Source organism: Lagenorhynchus albirostris, chromosome 3 (assembly GCF_949774975.1).
Source record: "Lagenorhynchus albirostris chromosome 3, mLagAlb1.1, whole genome shotgun sequence".
Lineage (NCBI taxonomy): Eukaryota > Metazoa > Chordata > Mammalia > Artiodactyla > Delphinidae > Lagenorhynchus > Lagenorhynchus albirostris.
In genome coordinates, this window is record NC_083097.1 from 108,639,760 (window position 1) to 108,664,297 (window position 24,538).

Sequence of the window (24,538 nt, forward strand, 5' to 3'; positions counted from 1 at the left end):
CAACTGTTGCCCATAACCTCAAATTTCAATTTGTTGCATTCATCCAAAGAATTTCACTGGCCAGAATTATTGCATGGCAAACATAGATTAATACTAACAGTGTTCTTATTTAAGAATTCATTAAAAAATAAAAAAGGGTACCCCACTGCTAATAAGGTATGTAAATCATTTCTCTAGAAGGAAGTCAGAGGAAAGGCTCTTTGAATTACCTATTTAAGGGACAAGACAACCACAGGTCATTCCTATTCTTCTCCCACCCTCCAAAATACCCCAAGAACACCAAATTGGGTCTATCATTAAGGCAAATCACAATCTGAGTTCACTTAAAATGCGGTTCTTAGATCATATATAGCTAAGTCAGGGGTGGAAATGATCAACATGTTAAAGAAAGGCCATTATTCTGATTAGCTAAATCACTGAGGCAGGATCTCTGTGGAGACTAGGCCATATATTCAAAACCGTATTTTTTTTTTTTTTTTCGGTACGCGGGCCTCTCACTGTTGTGGCCTCTCCCGTTGCGGTCCAGACATGCAGGCTCAGCGGCTATGGCTCACGGGCCCAGCTGCTCCGCGGCACGTGGGATCTTCCCAGACCGGGGCACGAACCGCGTCCCCTACATCGGCAGGCAGACTCTCAACCACTGCGCCACCAGGGAAGCCCTCAAAACTGTATTTAAAGACAAGTCCCTGGGACTTCCCTGGTGGTTCAGTAGCAAAGAATCCACCTTACAATGCAGGGGACTCGAGTTTGATTCCTGGTTAGAGAATTAAGACCCCACATGCCACGGGGCAACTAAGCCCATGCACCACAACTACTAAGCTTGCACACCTCAGCTAGCAAGCCCACGTGCCACAAACTACAGAGCCCATGTGCGCTGGAGCTTGTGCGCCACAACTAGAGAAGAGAAAACCCACACGCCACAACTAGAGAGAGGTCCATGCACCACAAGAAGATACCACGTGCTGCAATTAAGACCCAACACAGCCAAAAATAAATAAAATAAATAAATAATAAATCAATCTTTTTTTTTTTTTTAAAAAAGACAAGTCCCATTGTCATGCAGAGGCATGTTACCAAATTGCTCACTAGCATCTAATAAGGTGGATGCTGGGTGACAGGGTACGCAGAGTGGGCAGGTGAAGGAGATGGCTGGCATGGTAGAGGTTGGTTATGATGAACAAATAAGTAAATATACAGAGCATAACAAGAGCCACTGTTGGATAAAGTATTTACAAGTAGGGGAAGGAAAAGGCTACCAAAAACTTTGTGGTATAGTACTGGAACTGGGAGTACTGGTATGAACTCTTGACTGTTATCAATAGATACATATAAGAAGATATAGGTGTGTATGAATTTATAGTAAATAAATACATATATTTCCTACCTCTGTCTGATGAAAAGTTCTAGAAGCAATGACACCACAGTAGCAGTGAACAGAGTGCCCAGATCTTGGTTTTTTAATGCTGTTCTCTACTAGAAGGATCCAGGGCTCTCTGGAGAAATGTCTGATTCCAAAGCAGGGGCAGTGAAAGATGAGCCTGGAACATCTCGTTTTGCCAGATAATAATGAAGCTCTCAAAAAATGATGGGGACATGTCAAAAGGATACAGGAATCAGCCTTAAGAGAGTCCCACTGGCCAAATCTGGGACAATCTGATGATCAGAACAACACTGATGGTAAGGGAATACAATACATGAGACCATAACAATATAATTAAAGAGGGGAGAATGCTCATTCTTACAGTAGAATGACAATAAATGTAGAAGAAATAATGGAAATAGAAAATCACCATTACAGGCAGGAGTAGTCAATCGAAGTAAAGACTGGTGGATAGAGGTTTGTAAGACATACTGACACTATCCCAGAACATCAATGCTCCAAATGCTCATCAATTACAAAGGGTAAAATGGTGGCTTTAAGTGAAGAAACTTGACAGACACCAAGAGGACCAGGTGATTAAGGTTAACTTCACTGGTGGTGAGATAGGTTGACATTGTATGCTCCCTGAAATGATGCACTGAGAAAAGCACAACATTATTTCTGTGGAATTCCTGCCTGGAAAGCATGACTGTAGTCTGGGCATGAGGCAACACAGGATAGATCTTGTCTGAGGGTCATAGTATAGACTGTAAGGGCTGTATTCTTTAAAACTGCTGAGAACGTGAATAGGGAAAGACTGTTCCTGGCGTAGACTTAAGTGACATGATAACTAAATGCAACTGTGTGCCTGGATGAGATACTGAACCAAAAAGGAAAAAAGAGCCATTGTTGGGATAGTTGGTGAAAATCTAAATAGCATCTGTGGACTGAATGGTTTTACTTTATCAATGTACATTTCCTAACTTGAAGGTTTCTATGGTGTTTATATAGGAGACTGTTCTTGCTTTTAGGATATACACAATGAAACATTTAGGAGTGAGGAGGCATCACATTTGCAGACTGCTCTCAAACGGTTGAAAAAGACTGATGATAATGGAGAAAATGCAGTGAAATGTTAACATTTGGGGAATCTGAGTCAGGGTGTTCTCTGTACTGTTCTTGCAACTCTTCTGTAAGTTTGAAATTACAGGGCTTCCCTGGTGGCGCAGTGGTTAAGAATCCGCCTGCCAATGTAGGAGACATGGGTTTGAGCCCTGGTCCAGGAAGATCCCACATGCTGCGGAGCAACTAAGCCCGTGTGCCACAACTACTGAGCCTGCACTCTAGAGCCTGCAAGCCACAACTACTGAGCCTGCATGCCACAACTACTGAAGCCCGTGCGCCTAGAGCCCGTGCTCTACAACAAGAGAAGCCACCGCAATGAGAAGCCTGCGCACCGCAACAAAGAGTAGCCCCTGCTCGCTGCAACTAGAGAAAAGCCAGCAAAGACCCAATGCAGCCAAAAATAAATAAATTTGTAAAAAGAAAAAAGAAATTATAAAAATATAAGGCTCACTATGAGCCTTCATAAAAAGATAGTCTATGGCAGTCCACATATATACTCATTTTTTTCTACATAGAAAGCTTACACCTATCAACTTAGGAGAAGAAAAAGACAGTGTTGAGGAATAGCCTGACTCCTGAGAAATATCTTATCTGACACCAGTCCCTCTTATTGTTAAATAAAGCTTCTGCACTTATAATGAAAAATAACACATGTACTTATTTTGCAACCAAGACTTGCTAGAAAAGAAAAAAAGGTCATGCATTTACTTCTTCTCTTGCACCTAGAATTGCTCTATTTTACATCTACATGTCATAAAAGAGACAGGGAGATGGGAGAGTGGAAGGCAAGGGGGCAAGGAATAGGGGAGAGAAGGAATTAGAGAAGGGAAAACAATATGGGTAGTAATACTCAGATTCTATAGCATGCTAAGGCTTTTGATTTGCCACATTTAGCCCTAATAAAGCCCTGCCATAGCATCCCCATTTTCAGATATGAAAATTGAGGTTCAGAGAAGTTAATGTCTATTTCAATGCCACAGAGATCTAGTAAGCACTCATCTAGGATTCTTTATGCATTTACGGTTGGTCCTTTCAATTTGTTTTGTTTCTAAATATTGCTGTCTTTGATTAAATTAATTCCCATTATCAACGGATCATACAATAAATTTGAGAAGGAAAATTCTGACTGGTATATTCTAAATAATATCTTTCCATACTGATATTAAATGGCAATGTTACCCTTCCTCAATAAAATGTGTAAAAACCAACTTAGAAAAAGTCAAAAGAATTAACACATTTATTTACACTAGATCCCAAAGTTAATGAATTATCTTACACTACTCAAAAAGTGGTTCAAAACCTTTTAAGCAAGATGAAAGCTTTATTCTATCAATAACAAGAAAAATAAGTAAAAAATACCCACCTTGATTACAATGTGTCCTTTCCTGGTTCCACTGCGATCTAGTTCACGGTGCTCATGTACCATAACAATTTCTCCTTCTTCCTCAACTTTATGGGTATTTTTTTCCACATGATTTAAAATTCTCCAATAATCCTGCTGGGCTATGCAGACAAACTGTCCGAGAACAACATGGGGACAATTAATGAACCTATAATACATAAATATATCACTATGCACCAAGGCAGAGCACAAAGGTGAGAACTCAAGTGGCATAAGTTCTTTTTTATTTCATCCCTTCATTCCTTAACAAAAATCAAGATAAAATAAATAATTCATGCACAAAGAGACCAAAGAAATTAAATCCATTTGAATTCTGCTCTAAAAGGAGAAGTGAGCATCTACTTCTCTCAAAACTGACACTATGCAAAGAAAACATGAAGCAGGAGTAAGTTAGAAACAAACAACTCAGAAGTTCCTATTTCTTCCTCTATTGAAAAAAAACAAAAAAGAGACTGAGCTGGCTAATATCAGATAGAAATTTAAAAAATCAACGTTTATTAGATATATTCTCTTTTAAAATATGTATAGTTTGTTCAATTCCACAAATATTTGAGTCTGATATAAAATCTAGTTTCCTTTATTAACTGTGAGCTTTTCAAACCCCCAATTCTCAAATCAAGCTATTTTATTTTGGGGAAGGAAAAAAAAGCTCAGCCATTTAAAATCAAGAAACAAGAGTACACAAGCAGACATAAGCTTACCTGACAATCGTCTACTTTAGTCCTAACAACTCCATGCGTGTACTGCTTATCCAGAGTGGGTGTAATTCCAAAACTATTTCCCATAAAGAGATTTTCAACTTTTCCATCTGGATGACTAATTTCTACAGTGCCGTTTAAAATAACATACCATGAGTCAAGCTATAGAGAAAAATATAGGCTTTAAGAATCTTTGGGAAAAGAGGGTTACATGTTAACTTTGAAAAATAATCAATCAATATATAGAACTCGTATAATTTAAAAAAGAAAAAAGAAGATCTGATTATATTACTAAATACTCTGTCAGTAACACCCTAATCCTGTTAAGCCAACCACTAAAGTTTATTTTACTCTTTCTTCTTTTAGTCACCAAATGAAATCGGGGACTCTCAGTAACTGTTATGGTTAAGACCACCAGCTCTGGGCTTCCCTGGTGGCACAGTGGCTAAGAATCCGCGTGCTAATGCAGGGGACTATGGGTTCAAGCCCTAGTCCGGGAAGATCCCACATGCTGTGGAGCAACTAAGCCCGTGCGCCACAATTACTGAGCCTGTGCTCTAGAGCCCGTGAGCCACAACTACTGAAGCCCCCACGCCTAGACCCTGTGCTCCTCAACAAGAGAAGCCACCGCAATGAGACGCCTGTGCACTGCAACGAAGAGCAGCCCTGCTCACTGCAACTAGAGAAAGCCCGCGTACAGCAACGAAGACCCAATGCAGCCAAAAATAAAATAATAAAAAAATAAAAGGCTACAAATGGCACAGTCCCATTAATACAAAAAAAAAAAAAAAAAAAAAAAAAGACCAACAGCTCTTGGAATTTGAATCCAGAATCTGCCACTGACTAGCTGAGTGACTCTGGGCAAGTTATTTAACCTCCTAGGCTTCAGTTTCTTTACTGCTAAAATGGGCATAACAACATTACCTATCACAGGACTTTTGTGTCCATTAAAAATGAGTTTAATACAAACCATGTGATTAGAATAGTGTCTGGCACATAGGAAACATTCAAAAGAAAGAAAGAAAAAAAAGGGGAGCTAGTGATTAATTCAGAAAAACTATTAAAAGCCTGAATTTTAAGGCATATCTTAAAAAATATTGAAAATTTCTCCTAATGTTAAGAAAATACTGCTCTCAATTTATACCAAAGTATTTAATGCTCTAAGGAGACATATTCTAAGGCCTATTGTATATCAGTGAAAGACTACTTGTTCTCATGTGGTATCCCTTTTATTAGCCTAAACTTTCAATTTTAATGTGAATCAGTTTTAATGTGATTTAAGGGAAATCTGGATTATCAGTTCTGAAGGAGAATCACTGGCAACAAGAAATATTTTTTCAAAACTGTTTTTTTTTAATTTTTAGTTATTTCAAATATAAAATACACTCATTGTGGAATTTGTGGATTACACAAATTACTTGAGGACAGGGGCTGTATTAGAGTTTTCTACCACTATCCTCATTGTGTACCTAGCACAAAGTAGGCACACAACAAATTTTTGCTGACAGAACCGTGGAATATTAAAAGAAGACAAAATTTGTGGAAAAGTAAAGTTATTCAAAACCCCACTATTTATACAGTTGTCATCAAAAGTTTAGTATTTTTCTCCCATGTTTATATTATTTCATATTGTTTAACTATTTAGACTATCCTGTCCTTTTAAAAAAATTTAATACTATACTCATTTGTTCATCAAACTTTTTTTTAGTATATCCTATGTGCCAAACGATTTCTAGGATACAGGGAGAAAGCATGTAGACAAAGCTAGAGCTAAGGCCCCTGCCCTCAAAGATATCTATCAAATTTTAAAATAACTTGAAAACCTATATAATATTATAACCTGTGGCTATATAATAATTTAGTTAACCACTGTTTTTTTCGGGGGGATATATTTTGGTCATTTCCAATTTTTACTATTATACACATCCTGCAATGAATATCTTTTGGCATAACTCTTTGAGTTTTATATTGTGTCTGGAGGAGAGACATTAAAAAGGGGAATAATGGGTTAGAGGCTGTTAATACTTTGAAGCCCATGTTAAAAATTTCTAAATGATTTTCCAGAAATACTGTTTATATTCCTACTAGCAGTATATGACAATGTGCACTGACTGACATTTCACCATTAATTTTTATCAGTTCGATAAGAAAACCAGTGAAGTGCTACCTAACAGCAGTAACACTTTTCAATTCCTCTGAATCCTCCCTCTGCCCATCCGCAAGTTGCCATCCAAGCATTTCTGAAAACAGAATTGCCACATAATGCCTCAACTGATAGCAGTCTACTAGGAGGCACAGGTACCAATACATTTCCTTCATTTAAAAAAAAATGTATAATATGAAAAAGGGATAAGGAGATTACATACTTGAAAAACATTTTAATAATAATGTTATAAATATACTAATATAACAATAATTACTGACATGTATACACTGATGTGTATAAAATGGATGACTAATAAGAAAAAAAATAAATTAATAAAACAAAACAAAGAATTAAGAAAATTTTTAAAAAATCTTATAATTTAATTTGAGAAGTAAAAACAAATTTGGTCCAATGAATATTAATTACTGAACATCTATTCTGTGCAAGGTCCACTGCCAGGAAATCAAAATTAAGATAAAATAAAGCAAAAACAAAACAAAACTTATCTTTTCAGAAATTATAACTATCCCAGACTCAGCAGTCATTTAAAAAACTGTATAAATTTTAAAAGTCAAGATCTACACAAGTTTATGAAAATTAAATTATTCTAAAAATTAGCTGCTATAACCAAGTAATGTGTAACATCTATTTGCTAACCTACCTCTTGCCCATCTTCAAGAATAATAGCTCCAGCCTGCTCCACCACTTCAAAAATCATCACTGAGCAGAGTTCTCTCCTTACAGACATGGTCATGTTTGCAAAAGCAGGAAGCTGGTGCATAAACTCCAGTAACTGTTCTGTTAAAAAACAGAAATTCTAGTTTAGTGACCATCAAGGACTACAGTTTAAAGATACAATAAAATCCAGAATCCAATACCCAATTTTCTAATCAACTTAGGAATTCATGCTGCTTAACTAGAGAAACCAAGATACAAGATGACTGTTGCTTAAAAAAAATTCAGTTATTTGGTTAACAGATATATTCAGACTCACATGAAAATACAGGCATAATGGAAGACACCAGAATTCACAACCTCCAGAGAGAACCAGGAAACTACACAGATTCAGATGAGCTGGAGAGTTTAGCTAATTTTCCTAGCAGGAGATGCTATTCCATGGTGGTTACATTTAGTGATGTCCTTTGATCTAATAGATTAGTGTAAAAGGCTTTTGTCTGTTTCTTTCTGGGCTAGAGTTTTTAAACAGTTATTAATAAATGTCAGTAAGTAATTAAATTAGGGACAACAAATGTGAATACTAGTTTAAGATTTGTCAAAGCAACTACAAGGTAACTCTCTTTAATTTAACCAACAAATGTATGAATACCTGCCTCAGGCCATTCCCTGGTATAGACACATGAGCAATAAAGATAAAGGAAAAAACATTTAAGCAGTCAGCTAAGGCTGAAATAGAAGAAATAAGGTGCTATCTATCTACAGATAACTGGAAGTTAATCATATTTCAATTTTTAAGAAAGCCTTGTGAAAACAGCATAGTGTACAATTCTTTATCACTAAAAATGCACTTACAGTTGCTGTCCAGATAGCATTCAAAACATGAGTCTCAACTGTAGGTTGCATAACTATATTATATGTTATTAGCATGGCAAGGAATGTTCAAACGTATTGATCTTTACTCCCATAGATTATAATTATTAGTAGCAGTATCTTCTGACTTGAATCACAGCAGTATGACTCTTATAAAAGGGAAATCTAGGATAAAATCTTAATTGAATCATAATATATAACAACACTAAGTAATCTTTGTCCTTAAAGATAACATTAGCATCTTTAGTATTACTCAACCTCCAACGTACAGTAAGTAGTTCTATAAGAAATTAAAGGAAAATTAATAAAATTTGAATCAAAAACTATACACATATTTTTTCAAGCTACAGGCAAAACTATGATTTTTGATAACATTTGAAATTTTTTTGAATTCATAGACATTGAACACTGATGCACTGTGTTTTACATGTCTTATGGACATGGAGGGGGAAATCACTTTACTGCAATCAAAGCTATTGTTTTATAAATTGGGGCAGCCAGAATATGAGGACTATCTGGCTGCAACATCCACCACCCTAATGATGGCCAGGGTTGATTCAGCTGACCTGGCTGTCTAGGCAGGTGTCCCCTTCCTCCCTTCACCACTCCACACATGCATCCATCCTGAAGCTGTACACTTAGTCAAAGAGGACAACCTGTCCCGACAGAGGAGAACCTTCCCTGAGAAAGGAGTACTGTCCTTTGCTTACGGATATATGAACAGCTGCGTTCCACTGCTAGAACCTCCAAAACAAGCTCTAACATTGGGGCAGCTAGCCTCAAAGATGGCCCTAAACAATTCTTGCCTCTTGATATTCACGTCCTCGTGCAGTCCCCTCCCATACTGCATGAGGGTTGCTCTGTATGATAAACAGAATTGGGAAGAAGCAATGATGTATCATTCCTGAGGCCAGATCATAAAAGATACTATGGCATCTGCCTTATTCTCCCCTGAATTACTGGCTTTGGGGGAAACTAACTGCCATGTGGTGAGGACATTTAAACAACCTCTGGAGAAGCCCGTGTGGAGAGGAACTGAGGTTCTATGCCAAAAGCCATGTGAGCAGCCACCTTGGAAGCAGATCCTCCAGCTTAGCCCAGTGACTGTAACTCCTGCCACATTCTGACTACAACCTCATGAGAGACAATGAGCCAGAACGACTCAGGTAGGCTGCTCCTGAATTCTTGACCCACAAAACCTTCTTGGGGGTAATTTGTTATGCACCAATAGGTATCTATATATAAATTGAACTATAAAATTCCTATTGTGAACAGATGTATTTCTTACCAATGTCATCATCAGTTTTGTCTGCAGGTTCTTTTTCAAGACATTCTCGAACAAGATCTCGCCCCTGCAGTGGATCTGTTCGATCAATCTCTTCATCTTCCTCTTCTTCATCTTCAGAATCAACAGGTCCTTCTGGAAGACGTGTTAAATCTACATCTCCTACCTCACTTTCCGTAGCCTACAGAAAGAAATCTTGATCACTTACCATTTCATGTTATAAAAATTATATGTCACAATCTGAATGAAGCAAAACTACCCCTCCCACCAAATATTATCAAGAATTAGGCAACACTGTATGCTCTATCAAAAACAAAATGCTACTTATTTATAAAACGTTTCTCTCTGCCTAAAATACAAGTCATCATTTCAGTGTGACATCTAAATTGACAAATCTGAGCCAGTATGTATAAAATGGTCAAGAGACTCAAACATCACTAAATGTATTAATACCTGCTTTCCAACAAACACTTGTATTCCTTAAAAGTACATTTCCTAAAATATAAAGTGCAAGAAATAGAAAGACAGTTTACCAACAATCATTTTAGGAGTACCTTGTTAGTATATGCTGGGTGTTATAAATAAGGTATTATTCTTTCAGCACTAGGTTTAGAGTCTAGTAGGATAGACAGTCATGTAAATTAAGAACAGAAGTATAAAACAGCAGTACTGAAAAGTGCTAAAATTCAACAACTGTGAAGGATTGAACAAATACTTCTCTCTTTCCAATACCTTATTGTTGAATCTAACAGTAAGCAAAGAAGAGCCAAGGTTACTCTACCAGGGGTCCCCAACCCCCCAGCCGCAGACAGGTTCTGGTCTGTGGCCTGTTAGGAACCAGGCTGCACAGCAGGAGGTGAGCTGCCACCCCCTCCCCCCATCGCTCCCCATCGCTCGCATTACCATCTGATCCATCCCCAACCCCCCCCCCTCCATCTGTGGAAAAACTGTCTTCCAAGAAACCAGTCCCTGGTGCCAAAAAGGTTGGGGACCACTGCTCTAAGCAATCTTAAAAAAATAAACTTATACTTACAACCTGAACTTTGCAAACATACTAGTCTCAGATAGTTGTAAAAGAACTAGCAGACTTTTAAAAAACTATGAATTTAAATGTTACTCACAGAAAACAAATAAAATAAATAAAATTATTTATTTACTTTTTGTACTTTGTATTTTTTACTTTTTGTACTTCAGGACAAAATCAAATTGTCCTGAAGTGGATTATTAGGCAATATTTCTAAATATTATACTCAGTTGATTCATATAATAATAAATGAAAAAGCATGAATACTAAAGCAGATATGGAAAAAATGAGTAGAACGTACAGAAATTTCATAATAAATAAGCACTCATACATGAGGATTATTGAAAACTATGGAACCTTCATTCAAATATTTAAGTCTCATCTCCTGTGTTGAACATTTACTATTTTGTCTGCCCAGAAGAGGTTCTTCCTTCTTTTAGGGAGTTGATGTTCCTCTCCCACTTAACCCAGAGATTTCAAAGGGAAACAGTGCCCTGTTCCTGGCTAGGGAAGCTAAGGGAGAAAGTCCTTTCCTCTGGATTTTTATAACTGGCGCTGGAGGGCAGAGCATCCTTTTTCCTCCGGTTGATGAATTGGAAGAATGTGAGGCAGAACAGCCTACAGCCACATGGGAATGCCTTTCTGTGGTGGGAGAAAATGGAATCAACTGGCAGAGAAAAGGGCAGGGGAATGCGGAGGAAGGACATTGAACAAGACAGCAGACACAGAAAGAGATCGAGACAGACAGATGCAGAGCAACAAAGCAAAAAAACAAAAATATATCATGCAGGACAGAGATGGAAAAAGCACAGCATGTGCAACAAAGATGACCTGTGACAGAACGTGTCACAGAGAGAGAGGGAGGAAGAGCAATCAAGCAACAAGGAGTCAAAGGACTAGAGAGACAGGCAAACAGGGGCAGACACACTTGCAAGCATCCAGGTTCCTTGAGGCCAGAGCTGCCTCTGCTTTCTCTGGGGGTCAATAACTTATCTGTTCTGGCTTTAGTTAATTCAAGTTAAGGCTCTGATACCTGCAACTGAAAAGAGTTCTGATTTGTTATGTAAGACTAGGTTCTATACTTCTTTTGGACTTCTGCACAGCTTTAAGTAAGAGCTTTAATCAATAGTTAACAAACTAGATTAAACACCCAACTTGAAATCTTTAAGATTAGATAAACTGGCTCTTAAGGCTCTTATAGGGGCAATCCTATCTTATGACCAGCATGCTCTCCTGAGTTACATTTTGGTTATGAAACTTTAGGGTTTAAGCAGAGTGCATTTCTGAATAATATACCTTTGGAACTAAAAACTTGTTAAAAAGTTACAATCTCTTTTCAAAGATTAAGTTGTTTTAATTTAAATGTGTAGATACTAAAACAACTTTTCCAAAACCCAATTTATCTACAAACACTGATTTTAATCTAAGAAATGAGTGTTAAAAAACACTGAAGCAATGTTTTTTACACACAAGTTAATTTTTCAGAATATAGATGCTCACCTCCGGAATAACAGCCTTTTTCTCTTTTATCAAATTTTAAGGACAATCTACCTTAAATCTGAGTTTTTAAACTACCCTGTCCTCATCTCAATCTCAGGTTTTCATCCCCTGACCAAGACTATTTCAACCTAGTCTCATTCTTATCTTTTAGATAATGTCTGATAAAAAGATGGATAACTCAAAACATAAAAAAAGGCAACGGCTTCCCTAGTGGCGCAGTGGTTGAGAGTCCGCCTGCCGATGCAGGGGACACAGGTTTGTGCCCCGGTCCGGGAAGATCCCACATGCCGTGGAGCGGCTGGGCCCGTGAGCCATGGCCGCTGAGCCTGCGCGTCCGGAGCCTGTGCTCCGCAACGGGAGAGGCCACAACAGTGAGAGGCCTGTGTACCGCAAAAAAAAAAAAAAAAAAAAAAAAAAAAAGGCAAGATGCAAAGGGGGGTGGGGGTGCGATGAATTGGGAGACTGGGATTGACATATATACACTACTGATACTATGTATAAAATAGATAACTATGAGAACCTACTGTATAGCACAGGGAACTCTAATCAGTGCTCTGTGGTGACCTAAATGGGAAGGAGATCCACAAAAGAGGGGATATATGTATATGTATAGCTGATTCACTTTGCTGTACAGTAGAAACTAACACAACATTGTAAAGCAACTAAACTGCAATAAAATTTTTTTTAAAAAAGGAAAGATGCAATTCAGTTATGTGGATAATAGGGAAGGCTTACTGTCATCTGCACGAAAAGTGAAGATATTTTAAGAAAATAACTCTTTAGGTAGAATGAAAATCATGGGTAGTGACTGGGAGATGACTATTAAAAGAACTCTTTTAGGAACTTTCTAAGGCCATCTGCAAAGGATAAAAGAAAAAGGATGAATAAAATTAGTTAAGAGAACATACTCAACTGCTAAAATGTGAAGAGTCTACAAAAGGGATAAGGTGGTAAAATAAGAATGAAGAATAAAAATATGGGGACTTCCCTGGTGGCGCAGTTGCTAAGAATCTGCCTGCCAAAGGAGGGGACACGGGTTCGAGCTCTGGTCCGGGAAGATCCCACATGCTGCAGAACAGCTAAGCCTGTGCGCCACAACTACTGAGCCTGCGCTCTAGAGCCCGCAAGCCATAACTACTGAGACCATGTACCACAACTACTGAAGCCCACGCACCTAGAGCCCGTGGTCTGCAACAAGAGACGCCACCACAATGAAAAGCCTGCACACCGCAACGAAGAGTAGTCCCCGCTCACTGCACATAGAGAAAGCCTGCGCACAGCAATGAAGACCCAATGCAGCCTAAAATAAATAAATAAATAAATTTAAAATATGTACAGCTTTAAAAATAAATAAAAATATGAAAGAGTCTCAGTCGGAGGAAGATGGCATAAGAGTAAGACACGGAGATCACCTTCCTCCCCACAGATACACTAGAAATACAACTACACGTGGAACAACTCCTACAGAACACCTACTGAACGCTGGCAGAAGACCTCAGACTTCCCAAAAGGCAAGAAACTCCCCACGTACCTGGGTAGGGCAAGAGAAAAAAAGAATAAACAGAGACAAAAGAATAGGGACGGGGCCTGCACCAGTGGGAGGCAGCTGTGAAGGAGGAAAGGTTTCCACACATTAGGAAGCCCCTTCGCGGGCAGAGACTGCGGGTGGCGGAGGGGGGAAGCTTCAGAGCCACGGAGGAGAGCACAGCAACAGGGGTGCGGAGGGCAAAGCGGAGAGATTCCCGCACAGAGGATCGGTGCCGACCAGCACTCACCAGCCCGAGAGGCTTGTTTGCTCACCCGCTGGGGCGGGTGGGGCTGGAGCTGACGCTCGGGCTCTGGTTGGAGCGCAGGGAGAGGACTGGGGTTGGTGGCGTGAACACAGCCCGCAGGGGGTTAGTGCACCACAGCTAGCCGGGAGGGAGTCCGGGAAAAGTCTGGACCTGCCAAAGAGGCAAGAGACTTTTTCTTCCCTCCTTGTTTCCTGGTGCGCGAGGAGAGGGGATTAAGAGCGCTGCTTAAAGGAGCTCCAGAGAGGGGTGCGAGCCGCGGCTAACAGCGCGGAACCCAGAGACGGGCAGGAGATGCTAAGGCTGCTGCTGCCGCCACCAAGAAGCCTGTGTGCGAGCACAGGTCACTATCCACACCTCCATTCCGGGGAGCCTGTGCAGCCCGCCACTGCCTGGGTCCCGTGATTCAGGGACAACTTCCCCGGGAGAACGCACGGCGTGCCTCAGGCTGCTGCAACGTCATGCTAGCCTCTGCTGCCGCAGGCTCGCCCCTCATCCATACCCCTCTCTCCCCACGGCCTGAGTGAGCCAGAGGCCCCGAGTCACCAGCTCCTTTAACCCCATCTTGTCTGAACGAAGAACAGACACCCTCCGGCAACCTACACGCAGAGGCGGGGCCAAATCCAAAGCTGAGCACCGGGAGCTGTGTGAACAAAAAAGAGAAAGGAAAATCTCTCCCAGCAGCCTCAGAAGCAGCAGATTAAATCTCCACAATCAACTTGATGTACCCTGCATGTATGGGTGCAATACATGAACAGACAACGAATCATCCCAAATTGAGGAGGTGGACTTTGAGAGCAAGATTTATTATTTTTTCCCCTTTTCGTCTTTTTGCGAGTGTGTATGTGTATGCTTCTGTGTGAGATTTTGTCTGTATAGCTTTGCTTTCACCATTTGTCATAGGGTTCTATCCGTCCGTGGTTTTTTTTTCTTTTTAAAAAAACTTTTTTCTTAATAATTATTTTTTATTTTAATAACTTTATCTTACTTTATTCTCCTTCCTTCCTTTCTTTCTTTCTACCTTTCATTCTTTCTCCCTTCCTTCCTTCCTTTCTTTCTACTTTTTCTCCCTTTTATTCTGAGCCGTGTGAATGAAAGGCTCTTGGTGCTGCAGCCAGGTGTCAGGCCTGTGCCTCTGAGGTAGGAGAGCCGAGTTCAGGAAATTGGTCCACCAGAGACTTCCCGGCTCCACATAATGTCAAATGGAGAAAGCTCTCCCAGAGTACTCCATCTCAACGCGAAGACCCAGCTCCACTCAACCACCAGCAAGCTACAGTGCTGGACACCCTATGCCAAACATCTAGCAAGACAGGAACACAACCCCACCCATTAGCAGAGAGGCTGCCTAAAATCATAATAAGGCAACAGACACCCCAAAACACACCACCAGATGTGGACCTGCCCACCAGAAAAACAAGATCTGGCCTCAACCACCAGAAAACAGGCACTAGTCCCCTCCACCAGGAAGCCTATACAACCCACTGAACCAACTTTAGCCACTGAGGACAGACACCAAAAACAACGGGAACTAAGAACCTGCAGCCTGCAAAAAGGAGAACCCAAACACAGTAAGATAAGAAAAATGAGAAGACAGAAAAACACACAGCACTTGAAGGAGCAAGATAAAAACCCACCAGACCTCACAAATGAAGAGGAAATAGGCAGTCTACCTGAAAAAGAATTCAGAATAATGACAGTAAAGGTGACCCAAAAACTTGGAAATAGAGAAAATGCAAGAAACATTTAACAAGGACCTAGAAGAACTAAAGATGAAACAAGCAATGATGAACAACACACTAAATGAAATTAAAAATACTCTAGATGGAATCAATAGCAGAATAACTGAGGCAGAAGAATGGATAAGTGACCTGGAAAATAAAATAGTGGAAATAACTACTGCAGAGCAGAATAAAGAAAAAAGAATGAAAAGAACTGAGGACAGTTTCAGAGACCTCTGGGACAAAATTAAACGCACCAACGTTCGAATTATAGGGGTTCCAGAAGAAGAAGAAAAAAAGAAAGGGACTGACAAAATATTTGAAGACATTATAGTTGAAAACTTCCCTAATATGGGAAAGGAAATAGTTAATTAAGTCCAGGAAGCACAGAGAGACCCATACAGGATAAATCCAAGGAGAAACACGCCAAGACACATATTAATCAAACTGTCAAAAATTAAATACAAAGAAAACATATTAAAAGCAGCAAGGGAAAAACAACAAATAACACACAAGGGAATCCCCATAAGGTTAACAGCTGAACTTTCAGCAGAAACTCTGCAAGCCAGAAGGGACTGGCAGGACATATTTAAAGTGATGAAGGAGAAGAACCTACAACCAAGATTACTCTACCCAGCAAGGATCTCATTCAGATTTGATGGAGAAATTAAAACCTTTACAGACAAGCAAAAGCTGAGAGAGTTCAGCACCATAAAACCAGCTTTACAACAACTGCTAAAGGAACTTCTCTAGGCAAGAAACACAAGAGAAGGAAAAGACCTACAATAACAAATTTCCATTAGTTAGAAAATGGGAATAGGAACATACATATGAAGAAAATGGGAATAGGAACATACATATCGATAATTACCGTAAATGTAAATGGATTAAATGCTCCCACCAAAAGACACAGACTGGCTGAATCGATACAAAAACAAGACCCATATATATGCTGTCTACAAGAGACCCACTTCAGACCTAGAGACACATACAGACTGAAAGTAAGGGGATGGAAAAAGATATTCCATGCAAATGGAAACCAAAAGAAAGCTGGAGCAGCAATTCTCATGTCAGACAAAATAGACTTTAAAATAAAGACTATTACAAGAGACAAAGAAGGCCACTATATAATGATCAAGGGATCGATCCAAGAAGAAGATATAACAATTGTAAATATTTACGCACCCAACATAGGAGCACCTCAATACATAAGGCAAATACTAACAGCCATAAAAGGGGAAATCGACAGTAACAGATTCAGAGTAGGGGACTTTAACACCCCACTTTCACCAATGGACAGATCGTCCAGAATGAAAAAAATAAGGAAACACAAGCTTTAAATGATACATTAAACAAGACGGACTTAATTGATATTTATAGGACATGCCATCCAAAAACAACAGAATACACGTTTTTCTCAAGTGCTCATGGAACATCACAAATCAAGCCTTGGTAAATTTAAGAAAATTGAAATTGTATCAATTATCTTTTCCGACCACAACGCTATGAGACTAGATATCAATTACAGGAAAAGATCTGTAAAAAATACAAACACATGGAGGCTAAACAATACACTACTTAATAACAAGATGATCACTGAAGAAATCAAAGAGGAAATCAAAAAATACCTAGAAACAAATGACAATGGAGACACGACAACCCAAAACGTATGGGATGCAGCAAAAGCAGTTCTAAGAGGGAAGTTTATAGCAATACAGTCCTACCTTAAGAAACAGGAAACATCTCGAATAAACAACCTAACCTTGCACCTAAAGCAATTAGAGGAAGAAGAACAAAAAATCCCCAACGTTAGCAGAAGGAAAGAAATCATAAAGATCAGATCAGAAATAAATGAAAAAGAAATGAAGTAAACGATAGCAAAGATCAATAAAACTAAAAGCTGGTTCTTTGAGAGGATAAACAAAATTGATAAACCATTAGCCAGACTCATCAAGAAAAAAAGGGAGGACTCAAATCAATAGAACTAGAAATGAAAAAGGAGAAGTAACAACTGACACTGCAGAAATACAAAAGATCATGAGAGATTACTACAAGCTACTCTATGCCAATAAAATGGACAACCTGGAAGAAATGGACAAATTCTTAGAAATGCACAACCTGCCAAGACTGAATCAGGAAGAAATAGAAAATATGAACAGACCAATCACAGGCACTGAAATGTGATTAAAAATCTTCCAACAAACAAAAGCCCAGGACAAGATGGCTTCACAGGCCAATTCTATCAAACATTTAGAGAAGAGCTAACACCTATCCTTCTCAAACTCTTCCAAAATATAGCAAAGGGAGAAACACTCCCAAACTCATGCTACAAGGCCACCATCACCCTGATACCAAAATCAGACAAGGATGTCACAAAGAAAGAAAACTACAGGGCAATATCACTGATGAACATAGATGCAAAAATCCTCAACAAAATACTAGCAAACAGAATCCAACAGCACATTAAAAGGATCATACACCATGATAAGTGGGGTTTATCCCAGGAATGCAAGGATTCTTCAATATACGCAAATCAATCAATGTGATACACCATATTAACAAATTGAAGGAGAAAAACCATATGATCATCTCAATAGACGTAGAGAAAGCTTTCGACAAAATTCAACACCCATTTATGATAAAAACCCTCCTGAAAGTAGGCATAGAGGGAACTTTCCTCAACATAATAAAGGCCATATATAACAGACCCACAGCAAACATCGTCCTCAATGGTGAAAAACTGAAAGCATTTCCACTAAAATCAGGAACAAGACAAGGTTGCCCACTCTCACCTCTCTTATTCAACATAGTTTTAGAAGTTTTAGCCACAGCAATCAGAGAAGAAAGGGAAATAAAAGGAATCCAAATCAGAAAAGAAGTTAAGCTGTCACTGTTTGCTGATGACATGATACTATACATAGAGAATCCTAAAGATGCTACCAGAAAACTACTAGAGCTAATCAATGAATTTGGTAAAGTAGCAGGATACAAAATTAATGCACAGAAATCTCTGGCATTCCTATACACTAAGGATGAAAAATCTGAAAGTGAAATCAAGAAAACACACCCATTTACCACTGCAACAAAAAGAATAAAAAATCTAGGAATAAACCTACCTAAGGAGACAAAAGACCTGTATGCAGAAAATTATAAGACACTGATGAAAGAAATTAAAGATGATACAAATAGATGGAGAGATATATCATGTTCTTGGATTGGAAGAATCAACATTGTGAAAATGACTCTACTACCCAAAGCAATCTACAGATTCAATGCAATCCCTGTCAAACTACCACTGGCATTTTTCACAGAACCTGAACAAAATATTTCACGATTTGTATGGAAAGACTAAAGACCCTGAATAGCCAAAGCAATCTTGAGAACGAAAAACGGAACTGGGGGAATCAGGCTCCCTGACTTCAGACTACACTACAAAGCTACAGTAATCAAGACAGTATGGTACTGGCACAAAAACAGAAATATAGATCAATGGAACAGGATAGAAAGCCCAGAGATAAACCCACGCACATATGGTCACCTTATGTTTGAGAAAGGAGGCAGGAATGTACAGTGGAGAAAGGACAGCCTCTTCAATAAGTGGTGCTGGATAAAGGGGACAGGTACATGTAAAAGTATGAGATTAGAACACTCCCTAACACCATACACAAAAATAAGCTCAAAGTGTATTAAAGACCTAAATGTAAGGCCAGAAACTATAAAACTCTTAGAGGAAAACATAGGCAGTACTCTCTATGACATTAATCACAGCAAGATCCTTTTTGACCCACCTCCTAGAGAAATGGAAATAAAAATAAACAAATGGGACCTAATGAAACGTAAAAGCTTTTGCACAGCAAAGGAAACCATAAACAAGACCAAATGACAACCCTCAGAATGGGAGAAAATATTTGCAAATGAAGCAAGTGACTAAGGATTAATCTCCAAAATTTACAAGCAGCTCATGCAGCTCAATAACAAAAAAGCAAACAACCCAATCCAAAAATGGACAGAAGACCTAAATAGACATTTCTCCAAAGATGATATACAGACTGCCAACAAACACATGAAGGAATGCTCAACATCATTAATCATTAGAGAAATGCAAATCAAAACTACAATGAGATATCATCTCACACTGGTCAGAATGGCCATCATCAAAAAAATGTAGAAATAATAAATGCTTGAGAGGGTGTGGAGAAAAGGGAACACTCTTGCACTGCTGGTGGGAATGTGAATTGGTACAGCCACTACGGAGAACAGTATGGAGGTTCCTCAAAAAACTACAAATAGAACTACCATATGACCCAGCAATCCCACTACTGGGCATATACCCTGAGAAAACCATAATTCAAAAAGAGTCATGTACCAAAATGTTCATTGCAGCTCTATTTACAATAGCCAGGAGATGGAAACAACCTAACTGTCCATCATCAGATGAATGGACAAAGAAGATGTGGCACATATATACAATGGAATATTATTCAGCCATAAAAAGAAACGAAATTGAGTTATTTGGAGTGAGGTGGATGGACCTAGAGTCTGTCATACAGAGTGAAGTAAGTCAGAAAGAGAAAGACAAATACCATATGCTAACACATATATATGGAATCTAAGGAAAAAAATGTCATGAAGAACCTAGGGGTAAGATGGGAATAAAGACACAGGCCTACTAGAGAATGGACTTGAGGATATGGGGAGGGGGAAGGGTAAGCTGTGCCAAAGTGAGAGAGTGCCGTGGACATATATACACTACCAAACGTAAAATAGATAGCTAGTGGGAAGCAGCCACATAGCACAGGGAGATCAGGTCGGTGCTTTGTGACCACCTGGATGGTTGGGAAAGGGAGGGTAGGAGGGAGGGAGACGCTAGAGGGAGGAGATATGGGAACATATGTATATGTATAATTGATTCACTTTGTTATAAAGCAGAAACTAACACACCGTTGTAAAGCAATTATACTCCAATAAAGATGTAAAAAAAAGATATATGAAAGAGTGGCCAGAAACATGCTAAAAAATTACAAAGCATTTTGTAATTTTTAAAAAAGTGTACAAAATGTGCTACATAGAGTCCAAGGTCTAAATCCTTGACCAGGGCTTCCCTGGTGGCGCAGTGGTTTAAGAATCCGTCTGCCAATGCAGGGCACACAGCTTCCAGCCCTGGTCCGGGAAGATCCCACATGTCGCGTAGCAACTAAGCCCATGCACCACAACTACTGAGCCTGTGCTCTAGAGCCCGAGAGCCACAACTACTGAAGCCCATGCGCCCAGAGCCTGTGCTCCGCAACAAGAGAAGCCACCACAGTGGGGAGCCCTGCACTGTGACGAAAAGTAGCCCCCACTTGCTGCAACTAAAGAAAGCTTGCAAGCAGCAATGAAGACCCAACGCAGCCATAAATAAATAAAATAAATTTTTAAAAATATATATAAATCCTTGACTAAACAAAGGCAAGCCAGGTCTTTAAGGTAAAGGTAGATATGAGGACCACCAGGACTGGTAGTCACTATATGATGCGGCTGAGGATGCAGTTCCTAGGAAAAACGTTTCTTTAATAACTAGATAAGATTTTTTTTAAATGTAGTATCCACAATATCCAGCATACAATATAAAATTACTAGACAGATGAAGAACATGGAAATGTGACCCATAATCAGGAGAAAAATCAATCAATATAAAGAGATGCAGGAATGATGAAATTAGGAGACATGAATTTTTGACATTTATTATAAGCAAATTCAAGGATTCAAAAGAAAGTACAAACATAATTAAGGGTAAAATGGGAAATACCAATAAAGAAATGTAAACTGCAAGAAGAGTAAACTTGAAGAAGGGCAATAAAAATTACCCAAACTGAAGGAAAGAGAGGAAAAAAGCCAAAAAGAAAATTGAACAGAGCCTCAGAGACTCACATAATATCAAAGTTGTTAGAAAAAAGTAGGTCAAAAGATATGCCACATTCATTAATGTAGGGTTTGAAAAAGATCGGAGCCCTGGCCTTTCAACTATTTTAACCCAGCAGCTGGAATACAGCAGACCCTCAGAAATATTATGATAAATGGATTAAGCCCAGAAAAAAACAAAAGTATGTTGGTGAAAGGGCTAACAAGACAAGTATTAAACTTCTTGCATTTTTCTTGTTCCCACAGTATGAATGTGTCTCTGTGTATATGTGTAAATATAATTTGGTGAGGCAGACAGTCTGAGGTGATTTTCTGTTGACTTGGCCTTCTCCAAATAAACCACCAGCGGATTTCCTTTTCCTGTTTGCATCTACATAAACATGGAGGTATGATGAGGGGAACTACAGGTTAGAATAAGAAGTTATACAAGCTTATAGAAGCCACATTCTCAAATTTAGAGCAAATACTAAGCCAGAATCTTAGACTTTCAGCACTTATCTTTTCTGAATTCCCATTTTTAATATTTCATTCAACCTTTTTCATGGATCACTTAGTCCTTATGTTTTCTCTCTGTCTTTCTAGTCAGGGCAAGAACCCTGTGAAATTAATCCTTCACAATAATGCTGTCCAAGCTGGCCCATTCCATTATCTCTACAACAGGGCAGGTGGTCAAAGTAATGCCTCCCTTGCTCTGGATCATCAATTAGTTAGCAGTGATCCTCTGCATTTTCCCTGGAAATATTGATTTCTACTTTCAAATGTAATTCAACTAAAAAAAATTCTAGATTGCTTTCTAAGTGCCAACACTGTGCTTAACTCAGTGTGAGATAACAAAAGGAAGAAACAAACTGCACACTACAAATTTACCATCATGATGAAAAAGATCAAGTTTAAAAGTAACCATACTAAAAAGCAGAGTGAAAAAAAGTGGTAAGAGCCACAGAAAAACTGCTGTAGGTCCCAACATGTGAGAGGCAATACGAAAATGTCATCCAGGTGGAGCTGCAGGAAGAACAGCATTACCAAAACAGGGCTAGGAAAAGACAAACACATTCAGGGAATAGCATGTGTATTTGTCATGGACCAGAATCTAGAATGTGTTAAGTGGGAAACAGTGGAATATAAAACCAGATTTGCAGACTATGGTTAGAAATGAAAGGCTTGGAATTTGAATATAAATTTGAAATGAAGAGTGTAAATTAGATAATGTTGAAGCACTGAAGATTTTTAAAGAGAAGGAAAGTCATTCTTCTTGTAATGAAAGGAGAAGTTTAAAAAATGGAAATAGGCAAGGATAACTGAGACTTTGACTAGGAGACATGATATTCTTAACAGAAATATTAAAGACAAGTGGAAGAAAACATGTAGCAGGGCAAAAAGCTAGTTGAAGTATCAAAAGAACATGCAGGTGGAAACATGGCACCAGAGTTTTGGAGAGATTGGCAGTAGAACTCTGAGTTAAGGAATTATGCTTCCATGAGGTGGGATTTTTAGGATCACATTTACTTCCTATATAGAAACCAAAAAAGATAGGTGGGGGATGAATGGGTACCTCAGGTTATTTAAAAATACGTTAATGACAAGACAACTGCTTTAGGTTCAATAATTAACATTTTACATTTTACAATCCTCCAGCTCTTGGAAAAGGAATCCAGAAAGCAACCCTCCTTATTTCTCTTGAGTATTCTTTGAAGATACATAAAATATTCTATCCAAGAACATTCTAACATCTTAATGCATACTCTTAGCTAAATTTTAAGCTAATCTGATTAGAAACATATTCATACTGAAACAATTACTTGCATTTTTTCTAACCTGTGATAAATGCTTTATTTTGAACTTTCTTTGAGATCCAAGAGCTTTTACTTTTAAACCAGAACACATGAAAGCTCTCAAGAAGGAAATACATAGGAGCATAGTCATACATTTGGCCATATAAAATGGTACTGTAAACAATATTCCTGTTACAAACTGCTGTTAGTATGTCTCTCTTCTCTTGCCCCTCCAATCCTCCAAATTAAAAATACATTTCACCCTTGAAAACCATTGGTGTTAGTGACACCAACCCCCTTCCCCCCCACAGCTGAAATCCACATATAACTTTACAGTCAGCCCTCTGTACGTGCGGTTCTGTATGTGTAGTACTGTAGTATGTATTTATTGGGGGAAAAAATCCACGTATAAGTGGACCCATGCAGTTCAAACCTATTTTGTTCAAGGGTTAAATGTACTCGCATATTTTGTAAGGCTCTGCTTATACTGTTATAGGCCATGACTGGGTTAGGTATTCACTTTTAAAACCTCTCAAATGTTGAAATTTGGATAATCAGGAAAACTACTTCAAATGTTGCTGGTCAAGGTATATACACTGGCAACGTACATCTATAACTAAAAGGTGCCTTGAAGGATGCTTGGTCCTGTCCAAAATGTCCATGGGCATATTTGGTCCATGCCAAATGGTCTGGGACAAGATCAAATACCAAGGACCTTTTGGTGTGGACCAAACATCTGTTAACCAAAGAGTGTATTCACAGCTTTCACAAGCACTAAAAGGAGGCCTGAGGTTAAGGGAGAGACTGAAGGTCCAGTATTGATATTTAACTCTATGCTCTTTTCTTCTCTTTTAGTCCTGAGGACCCAATTGGACACACACACATAATTTAGTTGGTATTATTTACCTTATCCATAGTTTTTGGTTTTTTTAAATTTTTTAAATTGTAGGTCTAGAAATTCTATATTATAGGAGATATAGTTTATCAGTCTATTATTATTCTGTTCATATTCCTTTTACCCTCTAGTAATAATTCCTTTAATCCTTTCCCACAATTTTATTCAACTTTTTTTTTTTTTTTTTTGGCGGTACGTGGGCCTCTCACTGTTGTGGCCTTTCCCGTTGTGGAGCACAGGCTCCGGACGCACAGGCTCAGCGGCCATGGCTCACGGGCCCAGCCGCTCTGCGGCACGTGGGATCCTCCTGGACCGGGGCACGAACCCGCGTCCCCTGCATCGGCAGGCGGACTCCCAACCACTGCGCCACCAGG

At 38.9% G+C, this 24,538-nt stretch overlaps 1 protein-coding gene across 3 annotated transcripts in view; it reads right to left on the reverse strand.

The window, feature by feature from the left end:
* RAPGEF6 (Rap guanine nucleotide exchange factor 6) overlaps window positions 1-24,538 on the reverse strand; it is a 219,340-nt gene that overhangs the window by 70,283 nt on the left and 124,519 nt on the right. For all 3 annotated transcript variants that reach the window (XM_060143537.1, XM_060143536.1, XM_060143538.1), the window contains exons 8-11: window positions 9,568-9,745; window positions 7,393-7,529; window positions 4,589-4,747; window positions 3,849-4,001 (exon numbers count right to left, since the gene is read on the reverse strand). In XM_060143537.1, coding sequence (XP_059999520.1) covers window positions 3,849-4,001; window positions 4,589-4,747; window positions 7,393-7,529; window positions 9,568-9,745 — 627 coding nt within the window. The remainder of the gene's footprint in view (window positions 1-3,848; window positions 4,002-4,588; window positions 4,748-7,392; window positions 7,530-9,567; window positions 9,746-24,538) is intronic.